The 24715-nt window shown below is 28.1% G+C and overlaps 2 protein-coding genes across 6 annotated transcripts in view; both read right to left on the bottom strand.

The window, feature by feature from the left end:
* LOC107071716 (serine/threonine-protein phosphatase 2B catalytic subunit 3) overlaps positions 1 to 24715 on the bottom strand; it is a 303766-nt gene that overhangs the window by 222915 nt on the left and 56136 nt on the right. For all 5 annotated transcript variants that reach the window (XM_015330944.2, XM_015330943.2, XM_015330940.2 and 2 more), the window contains exon 2: positions 8737 to 8940. In XM_015330944.2, coding sequence (XP_015186430.1) covers positions 8737 to 8940 — 204 coding nt within the window. The remainder of the gene's footprint in view (positions 1 to 8736; positions 8941 to 24715) is intronic.
* On the bottom strand, positions 12115 to 16060 carry LOC149032482 (uncharacterized). Its single transcript, XM_089172988.1, has 2 exons — positions 14064 to 16060; positions 12115 to 13605 (listed from the first exon to the last, which is right to left on the bottom strand). The coding sequence occupies exons 1-2, from the start codon at positions 14133 to 14135 to the stop codon at positions 12697 to 12699; spliced, it is 981 nt and encodes a 326-aa protein (XP_089029114.1). The 5' UTR covers positions 14136 to 16060; the 3' UTR covers positions 12115 to 12696.

The following is a 24715-nucleotide window of genomic DNA, read 5'->3' on the forward strand; positions in this document are numbered from 1 at the left end:
GTTCATTAATCGACGATATTAATCAAGAAACGTCAAATGAAATTATAATACTTAACTATATCCAATCCTAGGATTAAAAATCCAACTAATCGTTCGTTCAAAATTGTTCAAAGTTTGGAAGATCGATTGCTTCATCGGTTTTATCGGAAAAATCATTTGTAACTATAAGATCGGTAAAAAGAAAAAAAGGGTAAGAGAAAGAGAGAGAGAAACAATCCAATCATTCATTTTTTTTTTGTCAAAATCAACGAAACTTTAAAAGAACGGACGAGAAATATAAGTGATAGAAAAATAACGAAAAAAAACTATGGAAGATCGATTACAAGACACGTCCGGTTTTGGAACGGAAAGAGAGAAAGAGAGAGAAGGAAATAATTCATTTTTTAAAAATGCATGCCACTTAAAAATAAACAAAGGAGAAATATGAGTGATAAGATAAAAACACTTTGGAAGATTGATTTTAAATCCAATTTCAGGCCAAAAAAATATATTCTTACAATGATTGATAGAATTAAAAAAAAGAGTGAGTGAAATAATCTAATAAATCATTTGGTTTTTTTTTTTCAAAATGTATGTCATCAAAAAAAAGAAAAGAAAAAATATAAGCGAAAAGAAAAAAAAATGGATTAAACATCCGAAAAATTATTCGTAATTTGAGGTTAGGTCGATAGAGAGAGAGAGAGAGAGAGAGAGAGAGAGAGAGGGAGAAAGAGAAAGAGGGAGAAAGAGAGTAAAATGTGGGTCGAAAGGGAGGGAAAAACAACACAATTAATAGGTGTTGTGTGTTGTGTGTGTGCTATGTGTAGTTCGAGACTGAAAGCTTTTCTTTCTCCTTCTCTATTTCTTCTTTTTTTTCTTTTTCTTTTTCTTTTTTTTTTCTCTTTTATTCGTAGAAAGAAGGGCGCGAATTATCGACAATCCAGTACTGTAACTGGAGCCACCGTTGTTGCTTCTATTGCTGTTGATGATGATGATGATGATGATGATGATGATTATGACAATAATAACAATGATAATGATGATTATAATGACAACGATAACGATGATGATGATAATAATGATGATGATGATGATGATGACGACAACGGTGTAAGGGTAAGTACATTTCATTCGGTACTTGTTCATTCACTAACACTGACCGTACGATAAAGTTCATGGAGTGGGGAAAGGGTACTAGAGAATTGAAGGAAGAAAAATAAGAAGAGGAGAAGAAGAAAAGGGAACGAGAAGTAAAAAGGGAGGTGGTAAAAGAGGATGGAAGTAAGAGCGGTAAAATGTTTAGTTTTCATTTCACGCGGTCGTTCTGAAAAGCAACACTGACCCAGTTCCGAGTAACAGCCATCCACCATTATGCATTCAGTATATGTATATTCTCCTCCTCCTCCTCCTCTACCTCTTTTTATCCCCTCCTTTTCTTTCTTTTCCCTCTCTTTTTCTTATTCTTCTTGTTCTTCTGCTTCTCTTCTTGCGTTTTATAAATAACGGGCCATATTTCAAAATAAGACTGATGTTAATTAAATACTCAACCATTTCTTTTCTTCCCCCCCCCCCTCATAGGTATAATAACTTGCTTCTTCTTCTCTTTACTATTTCTTTTTTTTCATTTCTCGTTTTAATAAATCGATGAAAACATGAAACGATTGTATTACGGTTTTAAGCTTACATTTTTTTGTTTTCTTCTTCATCTTCTTCTTCTTTGTTGAAGGTGAGTAAAAAATCGCTCACGTAATAATAAATTCGATGTTGCAATGGGTTCTTTATTTTTTCTTCTTCTTCTTCTTCTTCTTCTTCTTCTTCTTCAGTATAACATTGTTATAATTCTATTCATTTTCTTTTTTTTCTTTTTTTTTTATTGCGAATAATTTACGAGAACAAAATTTAATCGTATTACCTGTTTAATCTTATAAGATATTTCCTCATAGCAATAAGTTTGATAAGGATAAGGAAGTAGGTATTAATAATAAGCGGCGAAATTAATCCTATTTTATTGATTAAAATAATTCCTCATTCTCGCGTTTCCGTTGTTAACTTTATCATTGCTTAATTCGACGTTCATTATTCTTTTAACATTAGCGTGTATTCGTGAAAATAAAGGGTGTCTTTAAAATTACTATCCATTTAATTGACATTGAATATAATAAATAAAAAAAATGTTATATACGCTGTCATAAATATACACATTGCATACTTCAAATATAACAATTTCGATATTTAAAAAAAAACATCAATAAATAAATAATTCGAATTTTAATGTGCAATTTATGAACCATTATTATGCAATATGATATTGGAGGGTTCATATATTAAACTAGGGGTGCCCTGCCACGCGTTACTGTGGCTCACAATCAGTCCGATACACACGTCTTTAAGTCAACGAATTACCTTATACCGCCATCTCTTAGAATCTTATCGAACTAATAGAGATAATCATGACTCTTTGTTAAAAAACAAATAATTCGCAATAAAATAATATTGCGATTATAAATTGAGATCTAAACTATCCTATCTTTCAAGTTGGATGAAATTGCACACAGTGTGCAAAATTTTATTAAAATCGGTTCAGTAGTTAAGGAGTCCATTGCGGACAAACAACGTGACACGTAATTTATATATATTAAGATTACAGGGTGTGTATGTGCGTGTGAATTATAAATTACTATTCATTTTAATACTATTGAATATTTTATTAAAAGAAAAACATTAACGAAATATTTCCAATTGTAATAATTTTAAAGACACCTTGTACACAGATAAAAATAGATTCGTAGTTTTTCTCCAACACCCCCTCCTCCTTCCCCACCTCTCTTTGTCTTCCTTGCTGTCTATATTTCTGTCTACTTATCGTTAAATCGAAATACGTTATCAAAAGGAGCTTTAATTATCCGATTAAATGATACGAATTCAATCCGACAAATGAAACCCTTTCGACAAATTAATCGTTTATTGACTCTTTTGTAATACTTCCCATCTATTATTCGCTGTTTGAAAAGAAACAAAATAAAATAAAGAATAAAAAATGTACTGAAAAGAAATTCGATATCGATAAAATCATAATAATAATAATAAGAAGAAAAAAAAATAAAATAAAATAAAACAGTTCAACAACATTGAAAATATTTAACCTCTTACAATAAAATTTTATATCCCTTTTTCAATCAGAACAAAAATCGAAAGAGTTTGTGCAAAAACATTTGCTTGTGCAACATATAGAAACACGCCATGTTCGATTCAATTCGATTTGCAACTCGAAAATAAAACACATACCACACACGCATGTGTGTGTGTGAGGCGAGTATGCATGCGTGTGTATAAATCCGAAACGAACCGATCAAAAAACTAATACGAACCTAGGACCAATAGATTTATATACGAAATAGTTTTACGGAAAGGTAACATGTGCATTTGAATTCTAAAAAGATAAACAATTCATATGATAAAATGATTCAACTATTTGAAAAATTTTACAGGAAAAATTGAATGAAAAAATCAACGAAATAGATCAAGATTTAGAAAAAAAAAATTGATGAAAGTTACTATCATCTACGGGGGTTCTATAATGATCTTACACTAGTACGATGATATTAAATCTATTTTCTTCTTTGGATATTCTCGAAGGAAAAAAAGAAGAAGAAGAAGAAAGAAGTCCGATAAAAGCGTATTGTATCATAAAAAGAACAATAGAATTTATATTCGAGCTAAGTTTCATCCTGGGAAACGTTCGTAAAATGATTTTTACGATTACGCGACTTTTCTTACTATTCGTATCTCTCTATTTCTTTCTCTATTTCACAATTTTGACGAGAAAAAGAGAGAGAAAGAAAGAGAAAGAGAAATAGACATAAGTATGGAAACGTAATCCAAAAGATATATTCATTCTAACAAAGCAAAAGTCGAATTAATGATCATTCAAGAGAATATTTTGTATCTAATTTTAAATGTTCTTTGAAACTTTTACAATACACGTAACTTTATTTATTATTATAAGTTTTATCTTATATATTTGTATTTTAGAATTTCATGTGTTGAAGAAAGTAAATTAATTATTAAAAATAATTAGATAATAAAATTCCATCATATGAAATACGCTAATAATAGAAAAAAAGAATAATACGTAATAAAAAAAAAAGATGAAACAACCCATAATTACGATTGAGAATAAATTAATTATCAAGAGTAAATAGATAATCAAATTCTCTGTCCTATATTAAATAATACCCATAAAATATACTAAATCATAAGAACGTAAAGTATAAAATAATTTTTATAATAATAAATGTGAAAAAAATTCATTATACATCTAATCCTAATTAAACCCGTATAAATTGTACGTATACAAACAGACACCCAAAGTTTCTTTTCACTGAGTGATATTAAAAATTGACGAGTATATGTATTATTAAACTTTACGAGATCATTTATTTATACCGCATTGTTTCAAACAAACAAGATTTATACAATAGTACAGTAATTGTTTATTTAATCTGCGTATGCGTATACAACATTCATCGCACTATGGGGATTGCATTGGAACATAAATCCATACTGCTGTTGGCTGCATTCGCAATTTCTTTTATTTTTTTTTCACCCCTCCCCCCTCCCTCATCCTAAAACTATAGCAACTCTGTTAGGTGAATTTCGGTGAAACTGCCAGCTAGTATTATGCTATCATCAAATATCCATGCATTTGTATTCTCGTGGGCTTTCAAGGAATGTATGTATATCGCATCGCTCAATTAATGTTCGACGAGACTCGCGGCCAAACTTTCAATTTGGTTCGGCAGCACGTTTCTGAATTATTCAATCCACCCTCTAACCAACCCTCCCCATTATACCTATAAGAGCCGTACTATTAAACTCGTTTCGCGAGCTTTTCAACAACGGAGCTTTTCCTTCTTTGTATCGATTTCAACTCGTTGCCAGTTAACCTATGTATTTAACTATCTACTTATTTATCTTATGTATCTATACATATCTATCTATCTCTGCGTATCTATGTACCTATCTGTTTTTTAATAATAAATATGGATATATATTATAAGTTGATTTTTTGATAAATATTAAACAGGTTTAGTTTTCCTTTACAAATATTTTATTACGTTTGTATTCTTAAAAAAAAAGATATATAATATATTTATTAGGATTAATGATTGTATGTGTACATATATTGATTAATAATATATGTTAAATATGCAGTAATTGTTAATATGTTCTAACGTAAGGCTTTTTACATATGATTTCTACATATTGGCTTCTTTTTTATTTTTTAATATTTCAACATGTTTGGATTTGAATTATATTTTTTAAAATTATATTTATTTTATAACAAGTACAGATAATGGTATTGTAATTATATAAAATATTTATTAATAGAATAATAAAATTACATTTGTATCTCAATTTTATTTTATTTTTTGTATACCTGACATTGTAATGTATTAATTATGAATTGGAAGTATATAAAGCAGTAATATATATATTTATCTTATTTTATGTAAGTTTTGTAGTATTGTAATATGGTAATACAATTATTTGACTAATATTTTATATGTAATCTTTCGCGTTTTTTAGATTAATCAAGGATAAATCATTGTACATTATATTTCAATAATGTTTTATACAAAATTTCAATGTATTATTTTGAACGAGTATTTTATGATGATTATTATTGCAGTAATATTTACGAAGACAATATATTATATAAAATATATATATATTATCACAAGAACTAATGCTTGCTTTTCATATTTTTATTTCTTTCACGAATATTTCAAAAGCTTTTATACACGAACCAAATGAAAATACACTTGTACTTCGAGAAAACATACTTTCAATGTCCCTTAAGTGCCATAAGAGAATTCAACCGAACGAACTAGGCCACTACTGTTATTATCATTTGAACGATGACCTAGGTTTCTATTATGTTTTATCTCCTTTTTTCTTTTAACGTTGATTCTGTAAATAATGATACATTTTTCTTTGTATACATTTTCTTTGTAACAAAACAATGAAAAATGGCTTTCCGTTCGACTACGCATTGAAAACTATCAATTTTAGGACATTTATTAAATGTTCTTTTCTCTTTTCATTTTTTTTTAGACTTTTTGCAATAAAATAATTCAAGTTACACATCAATATTTTTAGAGATGACATTTGTCAATTTTATATTTTAATCAAATTTTTAAAGTTAACATTCATCATTCGCCGTTTAATCAATTTTTTCCTAACGGAATTTGTTATATTTTGATTAAATAATTTTTTTTTTTTGTAGTATGACTTACTAACATTAAATTAAATCTATCGAATACTTTTGTTTTCTTTTTTCTAGGATATTTAAAATATTTTATAATTATAAATAAATCTAATGAAATTAAATAAATATATCCATACACACAAACACACGCGCGTGCGCGTATAAATAAATAATTAATTTCAATTTATTTCTAAATCAAAAGAAAGTTTACGTTAAATTATTAAAACTATCACACACACACGAATAGAATGATTTAAGTTGAGATTCTATTTAAGTAACATTCTCACGTACGCACGTACGAACAAAATTGCATAATTAACTAGATACGATTTTATGATTATCCAACTATAGCAATGCGTTAATAACTACCTACCTAACGTTGCGAAACACTCGTCAAAGAGAAAGAAGAAAATGTAATACTACAGGAAGCTTAGCCTCAACTCTCAAAAGAGTTAAAAAAAGATAAAAAAGATTAACGAAAAGAAAAAGAAATAAAAAAGATATAATGAAAGGAGCAAAAAAAAAGTGGAAACAAGCGAAGCAAAAGTTTAAGAAAAAAGACTTTTCAAAGAAATTCCAACAATTCCATGAATTTATATTAAACAACATGGCTCCTATTGAAATAAAACTAATCTTCAACAGAAACATTATTTTCAGATTAAGAAATGTTGAATAATTCAATGATAAATCCTCTCTCTTCATATAATCGAAATTATAATCGAAGAAAAAAATTTGTTGTGAATACTTTTTCTTTTTTTTTAATTAATAACAAATCTTTTCTTCGATCTTTCAAAGAATACGAATAAAAAGGAAAGAAACAAAACAAATAATTACCCAAGTGTAATACTGAGATGTAAATATTCTTCAAATGTCAATTCTTCAAAATAAGTTAGTAAAAAAAAAAGACTTAATTAATGCTAAAAAATATTCTATTTCATGTAATACGTGGAAAAAGAAAAAAATTTCAAAATCAATACTTTCTGCTAGGATCTTCAAAATTCGCAGAATCATCGAGAAGAAAATGCGATAGGTTCGCCGTGTCCCGTTTTTCGAATCCTACCTATCATAAAAGTCGAACACAAAGTGTACACATACACATACGTATATGTAACCTATGTCTTTTACATAGAGACGTGTATACGTGTTTTAAAAAGAATGCTTCTTTGCGCGCGTGTGTTGTGTGTAATTCTTTTTCACTGTAAAGAGAACGACGAGAAAAAAAATGTGTACGTGACAGACAGACACATGGTTGCCTTCTGGCACATGTGTTGTATCCTGACATGACGACGATGACGAAGAATAAAAAAGGGACAAAAGAAATGACGAAGAAAGAATGAGAAGAAAAGAAAAGGGAAGAATCACGATCACGGGGAACAACACAGTTTGTAAAATGCGAATCTGTATCGAACGAATTATAAAGTTGAAAAAAGAAAAATTATACACGTAAATTATATATATACAAGATGAAATCAAATTTTTTCTAATGTTTCTAAGTTGGTCCAAATTTTCTACGCTTGTAATTTTATAATCGGTAAATTTGAAAAATAAAATAAATTAGTAACAAAATCGGTAAATCGATAAAAAAAATAAAATTAAAGAGATCTCGTAAAAAAATAATTAATTTTTAGGATCATCTAACAATTCATGGTCCATCATTGTATCTTATGAAAAAAAGGAAATATCGTACAAAATATTTATAATAACTTATACAATCTTTAAAAGTTTCTAGGAGGATCAAAAAATTGCGAAAATTTAACTAAATAAAAATTGAAAAAAAAAAGAAAAAAAAATACAACTTATCGTCAGTCTAACATGTCGTTGTTAACATCTGCGAATAAATTCATTCATATATGGATCATCACACGAACGTGACTGAAATTCGGCTGGAAATTTGGACTAGATCCCGAATATGCTTGTTATTATTATATTAACCTAACTATATATGTATAATATATGTTGGATTCTTGACACACACATACACAAACTGCTAACGACATTTATTATATATGGAAAAGTAAATGCGCTTAATACCGGTTGTATTAAGAAAATTCAATTAAAATATTTATTTAAAATATTCCAAAAATTTAGGATAAATAATATTGATACATTTAAATCTCTTACAACACGATTTGACAAACCACAATTTAAACTTTGACGCAATCCGTTATACATTTTTTTTTCTTTTTGAAACGAATTAATCGTATTATAGAAAAATAAAGTGTACTTATATATAAATTATCGAATAAAAAAAAACTATAATAAAAAAATTTATTTATTTATATATATAAATATGTGTGTGTATGTGTGTATGCAAACAAACACTAATATACTCGTAAACTGGTCAACAATGCGTTTAAATGATATGATTAAAATTTGATAATTAAAGGAAACGTGATATTTGAAATAAAACTTATTGACATCTGGATAATTGATTCGTTTTGATTTCGTTGAAATGAAATAGTAATGATTTGTAAGTTAGCACTTACCAGTTACCGGTGCTTCAATATCGATCATGGTCTTTTCTGAGCGTAAAATGGCTGCACCATCATTGACTATACGAAGAGCTGCTGCTTCATCGATTCTACCTTCGAGAGTAAAATGTTGTTTGAGGACTTCTGGTCTTGGTCGATCCGTTGCCGAATCGAAGACCTCTGCCACTGTTAGCTTCTGCGACGGTGGAAAGAGTACATCTGTCATGATAAACAAAATAAATTATCAATTAGTATATAATATTATTTTCTTTTGTTTTAATTATTTATTTATACAATTGAACAAAGATGTGGCAAAAGTTAAAAAACGACGATAATTATCAAATAATTGTTCGACAAATTATTCACGATCGATTCTTCACAATTTTACAAACTATTTTTTTTGTTTGTTTAACTTTCCCGTTTAGAAAGTTCAATTAAAAAAGATAAAAATAATTAATTCGTAAAATCATTCAAGAACTTTTGGTTCAACTTGTATTATTGAAATATGGTGTAATCATAATATTCATTGGTATAATAATAATAAATATAAATCATAATAAAATATAATAAAAAATCATCATTACGTAATCAAGAATAAATAATAATAATAAATAAATTATCATGATAATTATTGAGTATAATTAACATTTACATATGCAGAAAGTACTTAGCAACTATATATAAATATTTGTGATATTTAAATTATAAATAAATGGTTAATTAAAGTTTGTACGCTATATAAGATAGTCCAAACACATATGAATATTTTGTTAATGCAATTAATTAATTATTAAACAATTGGGCAATATGCACCTTTCTATTTACAATAGAAACAATTTATAATTGAAATTGACCAAGTGTTTCATCCACATTTTACACTTATATATAAATATACATATTTGCAAAATATTGAACCACAGTTGCAGTTTATGCGTTCGTTCAAACGTGAAATTATTTGAATAATTTTGCGAACCAATGAATATATATGTACGAATGTATGCATTATCGATCGAGTAATAACAACATATACTTTTTACTCAATGCTAATACTTTTTTTACACGTTCATATGATATATATAGTTCATAATTTTATCACATCAAAATAAAAATTGACATAAAAAATATCCCACGCACATTAAAAATAGTATCGTATAGATTAATATACGTAAATGAATAAATTAAAAAAATGTTCATACTAACATACAAAAAAAAGCTGATTTTTTCGATCAAACTCACTTTTATTTATTTTTTTTTTTTTTTTTTTTTTTAATTTAATCTCAAAAACGTTTCAACAAATCCTCGTATATTAGTACCTATAATAATTACAGTGAACTATAATAATAAATTCAAAACTTGAAAATATATTTTTAACAATTTATTTTATAATAAGAAATAATTTTCAATATAAAATAAATCATAAGTTTTTTCAATCCTTCGACTTATGTTAATTTACTGTCGTTATAATACCACCACCACATAGATATATTAGATAATACGTAATCTTTACAACACGTGTATATAAACAGTATGAATAATATTTAAGTAAATATTTGCAAGTGCTTAAGTAAAAAGAACACTTTTTGATAATCTGACATAAAAATTCACCTACAAACTCGTAAATGTGTAAAATATATATAATCTTTAGATAAATATTTATTATGTGAGTACGTAAGAAATAACACGAGGGGATTGTTTTACATGAAATTTACGTATGAACTTGTGTCAACTACACCCACACACATACTCACATAATTAAACGTATGTCTATAGAAATTCACGCGTACAATACACAAAGAAACTACATAAACGTATAAATATGTCCTAAGAAAAATACTACACGGTGAGATAATATTTCCTGAACAATTTTTACAATCAATAATTTTTTATCTAACATAATACATTTTTAAACTAATCGGAATAAAATGGTTTTTAAAAAATATTAATTGATTTTAAAAATCGACAAATATTATGATACGAATCAAAAGTACCTAGTTTATTTTCAAAATTAATCAAATAATTCTTTTTCTCAAGGTAGTTTAATTATCTTTTCGCATTGTTTAAAAAAAAATTATAATCCTACAAAGTCTAGAAAGAAATCAACCTATCTTTTATCAAACCACTTAAAAACTATTCAAACCCATTCAAATATACATAGAAAAAAAATATCATCTATGTTAATCCAACCCAGACACACTTTTGACCCAAAAATAACTTATGTAATTTAAATAACTAAAAATTTCATAAACGATCCAGAATAAAAATTCACTATTAACATCTAAAAAGCATCGATAGTAACGTATAAAAAGTATTAAAGCGTATAAAAACATCATACGTTTCCTAAATGTAATATTACTTGTTAAAAATTTCTATTTGACGAGCAACAATTCGGATTACCATAAATGTTAGTTAATGAGTTTAGACTGAACATAAACGATATAATTTATATAGCATGTATATTATATCGATAGGCTGCTTATGAGAAATACATATATACAAGGTTAAACATACATACATACATACACAAAGAAAGAGAAAAAGAGAAAGAGAGAGTTTTTAATCTGAAGTTTCTAATCTTCAATGCAGCCGCTTTTTAAACTTGTTCCGTTTATCGTACTGGCATTTTCTGGGTAGATATCTATTGTGCACAACCTATGTACCACACCGTAAGAGTATAACGTTGTTTACTCTCTGCTGAAATTAACCGAGAAACGCAAACGTTGGTTAATACGAACATTTCAGTACATTGCACTCTTTCTAGGACAAAGAAATATGCTACCGACTAGTATCTCTTTTTTTTCCTCTCTTTTTTTATCTCTCTTACTCTCCGTCTCTCTGTTTCCACCCACATCTTCCCCATTTACACCTTAACCACCCCCTTTTTCCTCATCCTCTTCTACTCTTTAGTTTTTACTAACTCATCTACGCCGTTTATACATAACACCGCAGATTGCATAGCTTTTCAACTCGAATATATGCACACTTTTTAAACGTAACACTAATTACTACGTAATGTTATTAAAATGTTATTAGAAATAAAAATTTATAAAAAAAAAAATATAAAAAAAAGACAGAGAGAAGATAACTATGAATATTATAGTTCTATGATATAACGTTCGTATGTAGTCAAATAATTTGAAAAATAAATAGAAAATGAGAGAGTGAAAAAGAAAGATAAGATATAAATATATATGTGCATTTATGTATACAATATATTAAAAAAATATATTTAAAACTTTTTTTATATATAATAACATTTAAAATAACTATTTCCTATATGATATTTGTTATTAAAAAACTATTTGTTATATTATAGAAGGATAAGCTGAAAATTTTTAATCCCAAAAAAACAAATTCTTAATTTTTTGTTCATATAAGATAATTTGAAAAAAAATATATATATATATCATATTAATATTCCTGCATGAATTATTTTAATTATAGTAATTAGGTTATCGCGTATTTGTTATACGAAAACATAATTTATTAACGTCACCTTGTAACCTTGCAATTATGGAAATGTTTCTACATAATAATAGTATTTCAAAAAAATGCACATAATATTTATTGTTTACGCATGAAAATATTGTTAGTTTTTTTCTTTAAAGTCTTAACATTAGAAATATTAAATCTATGATAAATATGATAAAAAAAAGTAGATGATAAAAAGCAGATCAGTAGTTCTAAAGTTAAACACACAGTTCATGCAGTACACTAATTTCTTCTTCTCTATTATTCAAATATTTTTGTGGGGTAAAAAAAATAGAATTATTTAATTTAATCATTATAATTAACGAGATATTTGCATATATTCGTATTATAAATGTATATAAATGTATAAAGTGAGTCAGAGAAAAGAAAAAAAGAAATTTGTCTTTATAAAAATGTTAAACAAAATTACACAAATATCATCTCATTTAGTCATTATAAAACATCGATTAGAATATAGTAAAAAAAAAAAAATAGTCAATAAAATTATTAAAGCGATAAGTGAAAAATATATTTAAAAACGTCGATGTGTTCTTTGTAAATAAGTAAAAACATGTTATCACGTATGAGAAGGAAAAAAGAAGTTAGGAAAATAAATAAAAAAAAGAAGAAATAATGTGTAGAAAGACCTGGCCTAGCTCTATCATAAATGACAGGTACATGTTTCTTCCATCGTTTTTGAAAAGCTTTACTAATCCGCATGAACTCGTTCTTATTGGATAACGAAGGTGAAGAAGAAGGAGAAGAAGAATACACCGTAGTCTGTTTATTCCTTTTAGGCGTGGACACTTTTCTCTGCCATTTGATATTTTCTTTCGAACACGATCGCCATTTTTTTTCGGCGACAGGAGACTCCGATGTATTGGATGATATGGAACGTTTTCGATTATTCGATAATATCCTTTTTGTTTGACGATGTGTCACCGAATTATCCTTAGCAACAACATCGACGCAATTATTATTCTCTTTTTCAATTTCATTTTCTGCCTCTGTTTTTATACAATTTTCTTTATTTTCTATATGTTTTTTCAACGCAACCCTTCTTTTCTCTTTTTTAAAATAACTTTCAATATTCTCTTTATTTACTATATCCTTATATAAGTTCTCTTCCTCCGTTTTTTTCTCTTTTTTTATACGATCGCAAACGTTGTCATTATATTCAAGATGTTTAATAACGTTTGATTTGTTATTGATTATATTTGACAGTATTTGATTACCATTAATCTGTCGTTTAACGCATGGCGATTTTGGAATTCCACCAATAATTTGAAAACGATAACGATAATCTTCTTTTTTTTTACTCGTACGTCTATTTGCCAAAGATTTCATCAATAAAACAGACAGCTCCGATGTTTCGTTTCGTTCAACCGTCGTTGATTTTTCTTTATTCGCCTTCACCTAATCAACCAAATATATAATCATGTATGTTACCTACACGTTTTTAAAATATGTATTATTAATTATGAATTGTTTTTCTTTTTAAAACACTCTTTATAATTCAAATTTTTACTTTTCTACTTAGTCATTACAAAATTGATTCAGATAAAAGTAAGATTTTCTTTTATTTATTAACATAAATTGTACTGCTATTTGAAAATTGAAATAATTTAAAATTAAACTAATTTATTCTGTCAATTTGTATTAAATCAATTAAATAAAACAAAAAATTAACACACATCACCCTGATTGAAATTTAGATAACTTTTGTTCTTATAAATTTTGAATATTGCTGTATAATATAATCTTATAAATAAATATGAAAAAAAAAGAAAAATTTTCTCGCGTTAAAAGGTAGTCGTTGAAAAGTACAAATTGTTATAAATGTAAAAAAAAAAATTTTCAAAATCTATTCTTACCATAGTTTCCCCAATATTCGATGGATGTGAGTCTCTCACGGTGATACATGGGTTATGATCATTTATAGACATGTTTAACAAATTTTTCAACTTCCTCGATTCTCGACTCTTCTCACACACGATTAGTTTATCTATACTTTATATCCCTATTTACTTAAATAATTTAATTTAACTGCTAATTTAAAACCAAAACAAAAGAATTAAATAAAAATGTATACGTATATATAATAGATTAATAGTTAAATAAAATTAAAATCGACGATTTATAATGAATACGATTATTGATTTAAGTAATAATTAAATCATTTACAGACTTATTATAAGTTTGTAATAATTATATAATAATTTATATGAGAGTTAGACGTCGTTGAACTACGAAACAGAACTGTAGATGTGTCATTTATGTTTACATTAATTTGAAATAACAACGTTTGTTCGTACGTTCAAATACGATATTTAATACACATTATATTACATCAAGGTTCACCTTTGTGGTGATGATCATTTCAAAAATATCCGTTAAAGAAGTATATATTTATTCATTTAACACTATAGATACATACCCTTTAAATACTTACATTAATTTAAGAATAATATAACGATAATATTACGTTATTTAAAATGAATAATGAGTTTCCAATAGATTACGATGAAAAAATTGTTTCCTAAAGGTATAATTAAATGTAACAAATTTTATTTATCGTTAAAAAGTATCTAATAATCAAAATACATTATCGATTATTTATTTTCAGTTTAAAATATTGTTAAATCCTGTGTCGTGAAACGAAAAAAAGTCAAAAACAGTTAACATTTTTGTCACCTCTTCTTTTTTCTATCTTTCTCTATCTCACTTACTCTCTTTCATAGACACACACACACACACACACGCACGCGCACACGCACATGTATTACATACGCATAAACAGAGAGACGAACGAATATTTCGTGTCGTTGCCAAAAACGTGAGTATAAATAGGTTTTGTGACAAAAACAAGTGGACGTGTCGTGTCCTATCGAGTAGGCGTAAAAATCTTTTTTTTTAATCGACTCGATGGTCGGATTTCGACTTTTATATATATATATTATATTTATATATAATATAAAAATATAATTATATTTATTTTTTTAAATATAATTATATTTTTTTTTATTATATATATGTCTATTGGTTACTTTGAGACCATTTTCTCCTATATAAGGTATTGTTTGAGGACATTTGGCTATTTCGGGGACTGTCCTCGTAATTTATTCCACGTTTTGTATACTTCGAGGACTGTCCTCAAAGTATACACCGTTTATATAAAGGTTTATTTGAGGACATCATTACTGAAAGGTGTATACAGGGACGATGTCCCCAAAGTAGTTGATCACCAAAAGTATGATTTGAGGACTTAGAAAGAAATTTTCAGGATTTCATCGATAAAGTAAAAAGTGATCAAACTAATGAAGAAACCATTTTATTTTGCAAACTAAAGATCTATGGAAACGTTCCAGATAGCCAGGGTTATACTATAACTTAGTTATTGTTCTACAATAACAGTCAACATGACATCTAGTTATCATCATTTCTTAGCACTATAACTGTTAACTAAATATTATAGTCTAGTTGAACTACAAGTTATACGATCCCACCAAAATCAGATCATCTGTAAACAGTCGCGTTAAGTACACGTTCGACTCTTTAAAAAAAAAAAAAATTTACTTTACAAAAAAAGAAAATCAGAAAAAACCAAGTATAGCTGGTGATATAAAAAATCATGAAAACAAATTTTTTTTTAATTCAAAAATTAAAAGTTGAAATGGAAAATGTGATAAATTTCTTCAACTAAAAATCCTATAACTTCGACAAAAAGAGCGTCTCCGTATACGGAGACGGAGCCCACGGGGAAGCATGATCGTCTCCTCTATACGGAGACGGGGCCCACGGGGAAGCATGCCCGTCTCCTCTATACGGAGACATGGCGACGAACATGTTAATCGATGTGTATACTGAACGGCTTAAATGTGTATTGTATTCATGTATTTCTCCGCGGCGCGTGGTGGGGGTATTATTTCCCCTCTGTCGGAGAGGTTAGCTGCGCGACAGAGGAGTTTTCTTTTCAACTTGAAGAAGTTCACTTTTCCAAATTCAAGCAATAAAAATGGAATGCTGAATGCGATAGGCATAGATAGAAACAAAAATGGTAGAATGTTTGTCGGTGGAAAGATATCCTATCTTAACCTAAGTAAATATAATTTTTTTTTTTTTTTTGAAACTCGGGTAGATGAATTTTTTTTCTTTTAACCGACGGTCGAAATAAAGAAAGAAGGTGCGTGGTCTGTTTTTTTTTTACCAAACGTGTCATTTCTTTTCTATTTAAAATTTAATCTTTTAATTATTAATCTATTTAAAATTTAGTCTTTTACTTTATTCTATTTAAAAATGTTCCTATTGTATTGAAAAATTAATATTAAATTATTTATGTCGCAAATATTATAATTAACAATTATGAAATATGTAGGATTATTGGGTTCCTCTAAATGAATATTAATACAAAATATTCTTTTTAACCAGAAAACTTTAATATTTAAACGCACAAGAAATAGCATGTCTTTATTGAAAAGCTGTTTCTGATAGACTGAGACAAAGGAAAAAAGGTCCACACATATTAGACATAAGACTCTCTACATTTGTAACAGATCCTTTGTTCAGTCCAGCAGTATTTTCCATATGTTTTTCATAACATCTTTATTTCGTCATTCCTAAAATGTTTGTTAGACAGCGGAAATATATAGATGAAAACGAGAAATTGAAAACCATCCTACAAAAAAAATTTTATATCTGAGTTTCATAAAAAGGATATTCTATATTTACTTAATTTACGACGCATTATATTTTCCTCGATAAACATCCTACGATTTTGGTGTCTATCTACGACTATCGCATTTAGAATTCCATTTTTATTGCTTGAATTGAGAAAAGTGTACTTTTTATCAGCTATTCCACCAAGAGACCATACCGGTGATCTTTATTATATATGGTAATAATATTATATTAAATAAATCCTACAATTATCTTACTCTTGAAACTGTGCATTCGTCTCATTCTCTCGAAACCTAGATTTTTAAAGGTTTCACTTTTAACACGTGTGATTTGCACACATATTTTTTATTTATATTATTATATTTTATTTATCGAAAATAATAAAATATAAAAATATCGTTTATTTACCGAAAAAAATGAAATATAAAACTATCTTTTATTTATGGTTTTGGTAGTGGAAATTATGCATAAAAGAACTTTGTCTATAATATCGGAACATCATTTCTTTTTCTATTTCATTTCATCTTCGCGCAGCTAACCTCTTCGACAGAGGAGAAATAATACCCCCACCACGCGCCGCGGAGAAATACATAGACACAGAACACATTTGAGCCGTTCAGTGCACACAACCTGCAAGTTTATGATAGTGGGGATGATTAGATAATGGACAAATCTTGAAAATCTTTGTTAGTCTTCTTTCAATATATTATGATCTTAATAATTAAAAATAAAAGAAAAAAACAATTATTTAATAATAACTTTCCTGAATAATAAAGATAAACACTATTAAACCGCAAAATTTTTTTGGGCAATTGAATAATAAGTACTATACAATATACATTATTTCATCGCATTTCTCAACTTTTTGTTTTATGGAGTTAATTGATGTGTGCACTGAACAGCTGGTATTAAAATGTAGTATGATATGGTTGACGCTTGAGATATTACGCTTTTTTGATAGAACATTTTTACTGATTTGCGATGTTGGATAGCTATACATGGATATTTCTAAGTTTTTATTATAGACTCTCTCCGATTTTTATTTAAAAAAAGGATAGTATCTTACGTTTGGGGCTATTGCTTCTATCAATTACATGAATAATAACTGCTATAGATATGCTCTTAAAATTAGAACTATCGGAGTGTCCTCAAAGTGGTCATCATATGAATGTCCCGATAATATACATTACATTCACACGATCAGTATAACTATCAGTATAGCTGTCCCCATAGCAGTCGATCCTTAAACAAATGTATATGTCCTCATATCATCCCTTATATAACTGGTCTCATATCATACAATACATAATAAATTGTGTAAAAAGTTCATTAAAAACCCATAGTTGACGGATATATTAATGTAATTTAATCTATAATGATATTTTCTACTGTTTTCTGCTATTTAAAAAGGTTCCCATTTTCTGTCCCCAAAACAGCCAATAGACATATATATATATATGTATGGATATAGTACATAGCATATGAACATCAAATACTATACGCATATACCCAGTGGTTCACAAAATGTACGTCTCAATGCTTTTGTACAAAAAATATCGTACAAAAATCAATGTAAGGAAAGAAATAAAGGGTAGAAGGTGAAACTAATTGCGTCCAATTGAATTTTACGATTTGAAAAAATGTAATACGATAAACATTCGCTCATCCATTCTATTAATTACTATAATTCGTTAAATTTGTTTAATTATATTATTTGTTTGGGGCGACTTAAAATGTATTCTATTCAATTGTTATCTAACCCTTATAAAAAAGTATTGATTATAATTCGTAAAGTGTACTTTTTAAAGTATTTAATATTAGGAAAGAATGCTTTGGAACAATTTTTATTCAACAGGGTCGTCAAAAATCAAAAAAAGGTTGGGAACCACTGGTATAGACCAATATAACCGCGTGAACCCTGGCTTATGTGAAAAATCTGACATAAATGCAATTTATCACATTTTTTGTGTTATATATATTCATTTCTTTCTCTCTCTCTCTCTCTCTCTCTCTCTCTCTCTCTCTCTCTCTCTCTCTCTGTATGTTATAAAAAAAATATTTATATATATATTAGGGTGGGTCGAAAAAATGACTTTTTTTTTTCAAGTGCCACGGAAAAATGGGTTGCTAGACACCTTAAAACAATTCTCGCCAAATATGAGCTCTTAATTTTAATAGGAAGATCCTCGGCATCGCAGTTTTTTTTTCAGTCCAATAGATTAAAATTCATACCTCATTATTTATTGATTGTACAGAAAAATGTTCTAGACGAATTTTGTAGGAAATTTAATGCTCTACAAAAAATATATCTTATATTTTTTCCGTAAACCTTACCATTTGAATGATATTGAAGATTTAAATTTGATGATTTTTAGACAAATTTCATTTTTGTTTATGAATTTTATAACTCGACAATAAATGACTATTATAAAATGCGCAATACAAATTCTTGTAGGAAATTAACTGCTCTATTAAAATGGTGTCTTATGTTTTGGCGATTAAACTAAGCGTTCAAAAGATATTCAGAGACAAAAATCAGTACACATGAAAGTTTGATGATGAAATATATATATATATGAAATATTTTAAGAAAAAAAATTATAGGTGACTGAATATTTGTACAATAATAGATTGACATATCATGCTACACATGCAAAATATTTTCACATTGACAATCTAATTACGTACAATACTTTTCTAACAAAAATAATGATACGATTATTTATTTTTTATTTGACAATAAATAAATTCTTTCCCAACTCTTTATCTTGTTTTTCCTTTATTTTTTTTTTTTTTTTTAATAAAATTTTGATGTGTCCTAGAACGAAAAGAATAAACTCGAGAAAAAGAAACATAAAAAATAAGCAAAAGAAAGAAATATCTGTTTACTATGTAACACAAGATAAATCCAATAATCTATTCGATATCTATTATATATAATTGTAAGTTCATACGTTATTACTCGATGAGCAAGAAAAAAATTTTTCTAGTAAAAAAAAAAAGAAAGGAAAAAGAAAAAGAAATAGAAAAAAAAGAGAAATTATCTTATTCACATCAATCTCGATATCGTTCTCAGCTTCGTTTTAACGCGAACGAAACATGATTCAATAAAAAAAAAATAGAAAGACAGAGAGAAAAAGAGAAAGATTGATAGAATAAGTCAATTGAACGAATGCAATCGAAAAAATGTCATCGTTCGAAATGAAAATTACATTTTTGCCTATGGGGATGCATGAATAGAAGAACAAAAAAAAGAGGAGTTGAGAGATTGGGGGGGGGGGGAGAACTATCGATCAATCGTAAATATACCTATTGTGTAACGATGAATCTCGATATATGCACATCGAGATTTCGATTAGATATCGACTTTGACTAAAAGTGAGAGGGAGAGAGAGAATGAGTAGCTTTATTAAACGATACCATCGAACATAATTTATTATCACATTTATCATGTACATTTTCGGATAATAATCGGTTTAATAGGGTAGACACATGTATACGTAAATGCAACTAAATACAAAACGCAAAATCAAATTACCCGTAAGATTTATTAGAGTAGTTGTAAATTTTATTAATAAAATATATTACATGTATAAAGATACTCTTGCAACAAACAACAATCCGAACAATCGGAAGAGGAAGTAAAATTTTGATTATAAAAATCAGTCAAAATCATTTATCCAATTTTCTATAACGTTTATTATATATAATAAATTATATATTTATTCTGGTATATTAAATTTTAACATATATATATATATATATATATATATAATAATTTAAGCGATAGATATTAAACAAACAAAAAGAAGATAAAACGAATAATTAAATATTAATTATAATTAATATCTATTATTATTATTATTATTTTATGTTGAATAATCGTTTAAGAAAATTAATTATAGAAATCTAAAACTTTTGTTGAATTCCTTCGATTGTCACTAATATTTAATTCGTTAATTTCATTAAGAAACAAAAATTAGCAAGATATTGTAAGTTAGACGATTTTCTTTTCTCGTGAGATGGTTTTTTGGTTTAGAAGGGGTAGGAGGGAGAGAAAGAGGAAGTTGACGTATTAGGTGTGATCAAAGGTAAAATCTATTTCTAACACGTAAATCCACGTTAATTGAACGTTACAAATAGTAGGACGATTTATACGTGTAAATGTAAATCCAAAACTGTCGTTGACGGGAAACGCAATCGTGTATAATCCTTTTAAAGCTTCATTAGAACTCGGTCGAATGGTCGAACGTGCAATTAGCTTTAGCATTGTCAATGCGTCGGATTAAAGGGCCCACCACACCTACGGGATAGAACTTCGAGTACCTAATTTACTCGATATTCAAAGTGCCAGTCTGCTGTTATCTCTCGCGACCACTTTCATCTTCCTTCCTCTATTATTTCGCGATATGAGCAAAAAAAAAATGGGAAAAAGGAAACGAGAAAGAAATTAATAACGAAAAATAATTCGAATAATAAAAAGTTTTACGAGAAATTCAACCGAGTATGAAAAGATCGAATTATTTGATGTGCTTCGAGAATAAACGAAAAATAAAAGTTGTAAGTAAATATGTAGAATGTTAAACAGATACATGTATCCTTAAATATAATATATTGATTCTTTTTTTTTTTTAATATATATATATATGTGTAAAAATCTTTGTCAATTTGAAAAATTCTAAAAAAGATAAATAGTTAATAAATCATTCATTTTATATTTAAAGATTTTAATAAGTGAAATTGTTCCTTGGGAAGAAAAAATTTCAAATTGAATAAATTTATATGTCATAATACATATTCTATTTGATTAAAAGTGACATATCTATTAATATAATTCGAATTTTAAACAATTTCTATCTGATATTTTTTAGATACAAATTTTCAACTCAAAGTTATTACTTGTCAGGAACGTTAAAAAAAATATATTACATTATTAATTTAGAAATTTTAAGATATTAGTAAAATATATTAGTGTATTCAATATACCTTAAATAATTGTTAATTAATCGAAGAAAAAAAAATAATAATTATTTTAATTGTCACTTATTATTAACGTTTATGTAACCGTTTAAAATAAACTACATTATTTTAAATGATTCATTTGGTAGAAATAAAATAATTAAAGAAAATAATAAATCATAAATAAACATTCTAACGAAAAACAAATCATAAAAATCAAAATTTTGTAAATTGGAAATAAATGAATTAGAAAAGTGGTTGATATGTAATTATTTTTATAATAAATAAAATAAAATAAAATAAAACATTGAATATAATGATAATGTTAAGAACATTTTTTATTGATACCATTAACTACGAACAAATAAAAAAGAAAGATTCAAATCGATTTCTATGGTTTTCTACATTGAAAAAAAATATAATAAAAATATAATCTAAAAGAGAGATATGACGACAAGGAATATTTAAAAAATTTGAAATATTTATAAAAAGAAAAACGGTAATCGAGTGGGGTCCTTTGTAAGAAGAGAAAAGAACGATCGGATCGCGAGGTTATATAACAAGTTCAAGAGTGGAAGAGGCACGCACAACATAAATGCCAGGCTTTTCAGAAATGTATCTGCAAAGTTCCGGTTGGAAAGAAAAATAGATAAGGAAAGATGGATGAAAGATGGAAAGGAAGATGGAAAGAGAAAGTTAAAGATGAGGATGAGGAGGTGAAGAAGAAGGAGATGGAATATCGGGGAAGAGTGTATGGGGGAGAATATGGGGGAGAGAACTGGCAGGAGGCCAGTCAGAAATGCTTTGTCACTCTGCTATTCTGTACATAACAGAGTGCGGTAAACTCGGGTCGAATGGATTGTGTCGTTTGGATTGACAGACGGGCTCGACAGGTGGTGTATGGTCACCGATAGTGTCAAGGAATTTCGCGTATTAAGGTACAACCCTTCACGCTGACCCCACTTAACCCTCAACCCATCGAGAAAATGGCAAGAAAAAAAAAGACCTGGAAGAAATATGAGAGAAACTTTTTGTTTAATAAAACAATACATCTAAGTACATATATATATAAGATTACGTGTACTAACATAAGATATCATAAAAAAAAGAAAAATACAAGTTTGTCTAAAAAAAGAAGTAAATATTGAACTTGCATTATTTGCCTATATTGAAAATATTGAAAATTATGTTATCTCATTGGCCTAGCGAACAACAAGGGTTCTCAAATTTTTTTTTTCATTTTCTACAACACAAATAAGAATCAAATTACCGTCATCATTTCTCGATTAAAAATCGGCAAAAACCGACAAAACGGTGGTGGGATGTTTTTAAAAATCAAAAAGTATAAAATATTTTACACATTTATATTATAAAATTGTATTAGTAAATGAGACTCGTTTGAAAAGGGTGAAATGGGACAAAAGTAGGAAGGGGGGGATGAAGAAAGAGGGGTTACCGGGTAATTATAAATCAAGTGAGCATGGAAACGACCAAGACGGAGTACAAGAGTCATGAGGAATGTTTAAAAAAGAGAAGTTGGAGGTATAAAAAAGAGGAGAGAGAGAGAGAGAGAGAGAGAGAGAGAAAGAGAAAGATAGATGGATAGATAGAGAATGAGTAAAGTAAGAGGGAAGGAGTGATATGGGTCAGAGGATGGACCGGACGGAATATTGATCCGAGGTAGCTCACGATAGCTGCCTATGCTGCACTGTGTGCTGGTGTGCCACAATTCCTCTGTCTCTCTGTGTTTCTTTCTTCCCCTAACCTTCCCTCTGTTACTCACCCTTATACTTTTTCTACTTCTTTCTTTTTATCTCTTATTCTTTCCCTCTCTGTCTCTCGTTTTTTTTATCTCTCACTCGTATTCTTTTTTACTCTCTCTCTACTCACTCACTCACTCACTCACTCACTCTCTTTCTCTCTCTTATTTTTCCATGTTTTTTCTCACTCTCTTTCTCTCTCATGCTCACTCATTCTTTCTTACTTACTCACTCGCTTACTCACTCATTATCTCTCTCTCTTTCTCTCTCTTCTTCTCTCTTACTCTCTCTCTCGTTCATTTTTTATCTCTCTCTTTACTATCCTCATCATTTCTCTATCACTCTCTCTTTCTCTCTCTCTACGCACACACATATGCACATACATACATTCTTCCTCGTTCTTTCTTTCTTACACTCTCCCATTTTTTCTTTCTACCGTTCTATCTTTCTCTCTTACTCTTCCTTGTTTCTTTTATATCCACGCACTTGTCTCTCTCTTTCTCTCTAACTCTCCCTTGTTCGTTCTCTCACCTCTTTCTCTCTCTTTTTCTTTCTTTCTTTCTTTCTTTCTTTCTTTCTTTCTTTCTTTCTTTCTTTCTTTCTTTCTTCCTTTCTTTCTTTCTTTCTTTCTTTCTTTCTTTATCTCTCTTACTTGTTCTCGTTTCATATCCACGATAACAGATGCGCCTTGCTAAAAGTTTTACGAGTGTCTAAGCTTTACGACTAAGCATTACCCTAGCTCATGCCGCAAGCCTTTTACGGAAAAGCTACGCCTCCAACAAAACGCCTGTTTTTGCTTCTGCCACCTCTTCCCCTCCCCGTAACTCTCTTTTTCTCTCTCGCTCACAATTTCAATCTTTATGCGTTCAAAACGTGAACGAAATAGCATTTTGAAATATTAATGATAATAATATTAATCGCGATGTAATAAAATTTTGATTCGTTGCAAATTGATGGAGCGAGGATTTGTCTTATTCATCGTTCTTCGTGTTATACATCTAATATAAATGCGCGAATTTCTTTTTCCTAGAGGAAATAAAATAAATTACTCGATCGTCAAGGGGAGATGAATTTTCATAAAACAATAAAAGGGGATACGAAATATGAGATCAATTTTGTTTATTATAAAA

Source organism: Polistes dominula, unplaced genomic scaffold (genome assembly GCF_049000335.1).
Source record: "Polistes dominula isolate Pdom_NZ unplaced genomic scaffold, Pdom_raw_medaka contig_22, whole genome shotgun sequence".
In the NCBI taxonomy this organism is placed as follows: domain Eukaryota; kingdom Metazoa; phylum Arthropoda; class Insecta; order Hymenoptera; family Vespidae; genus Polistes; species Polistes dominula.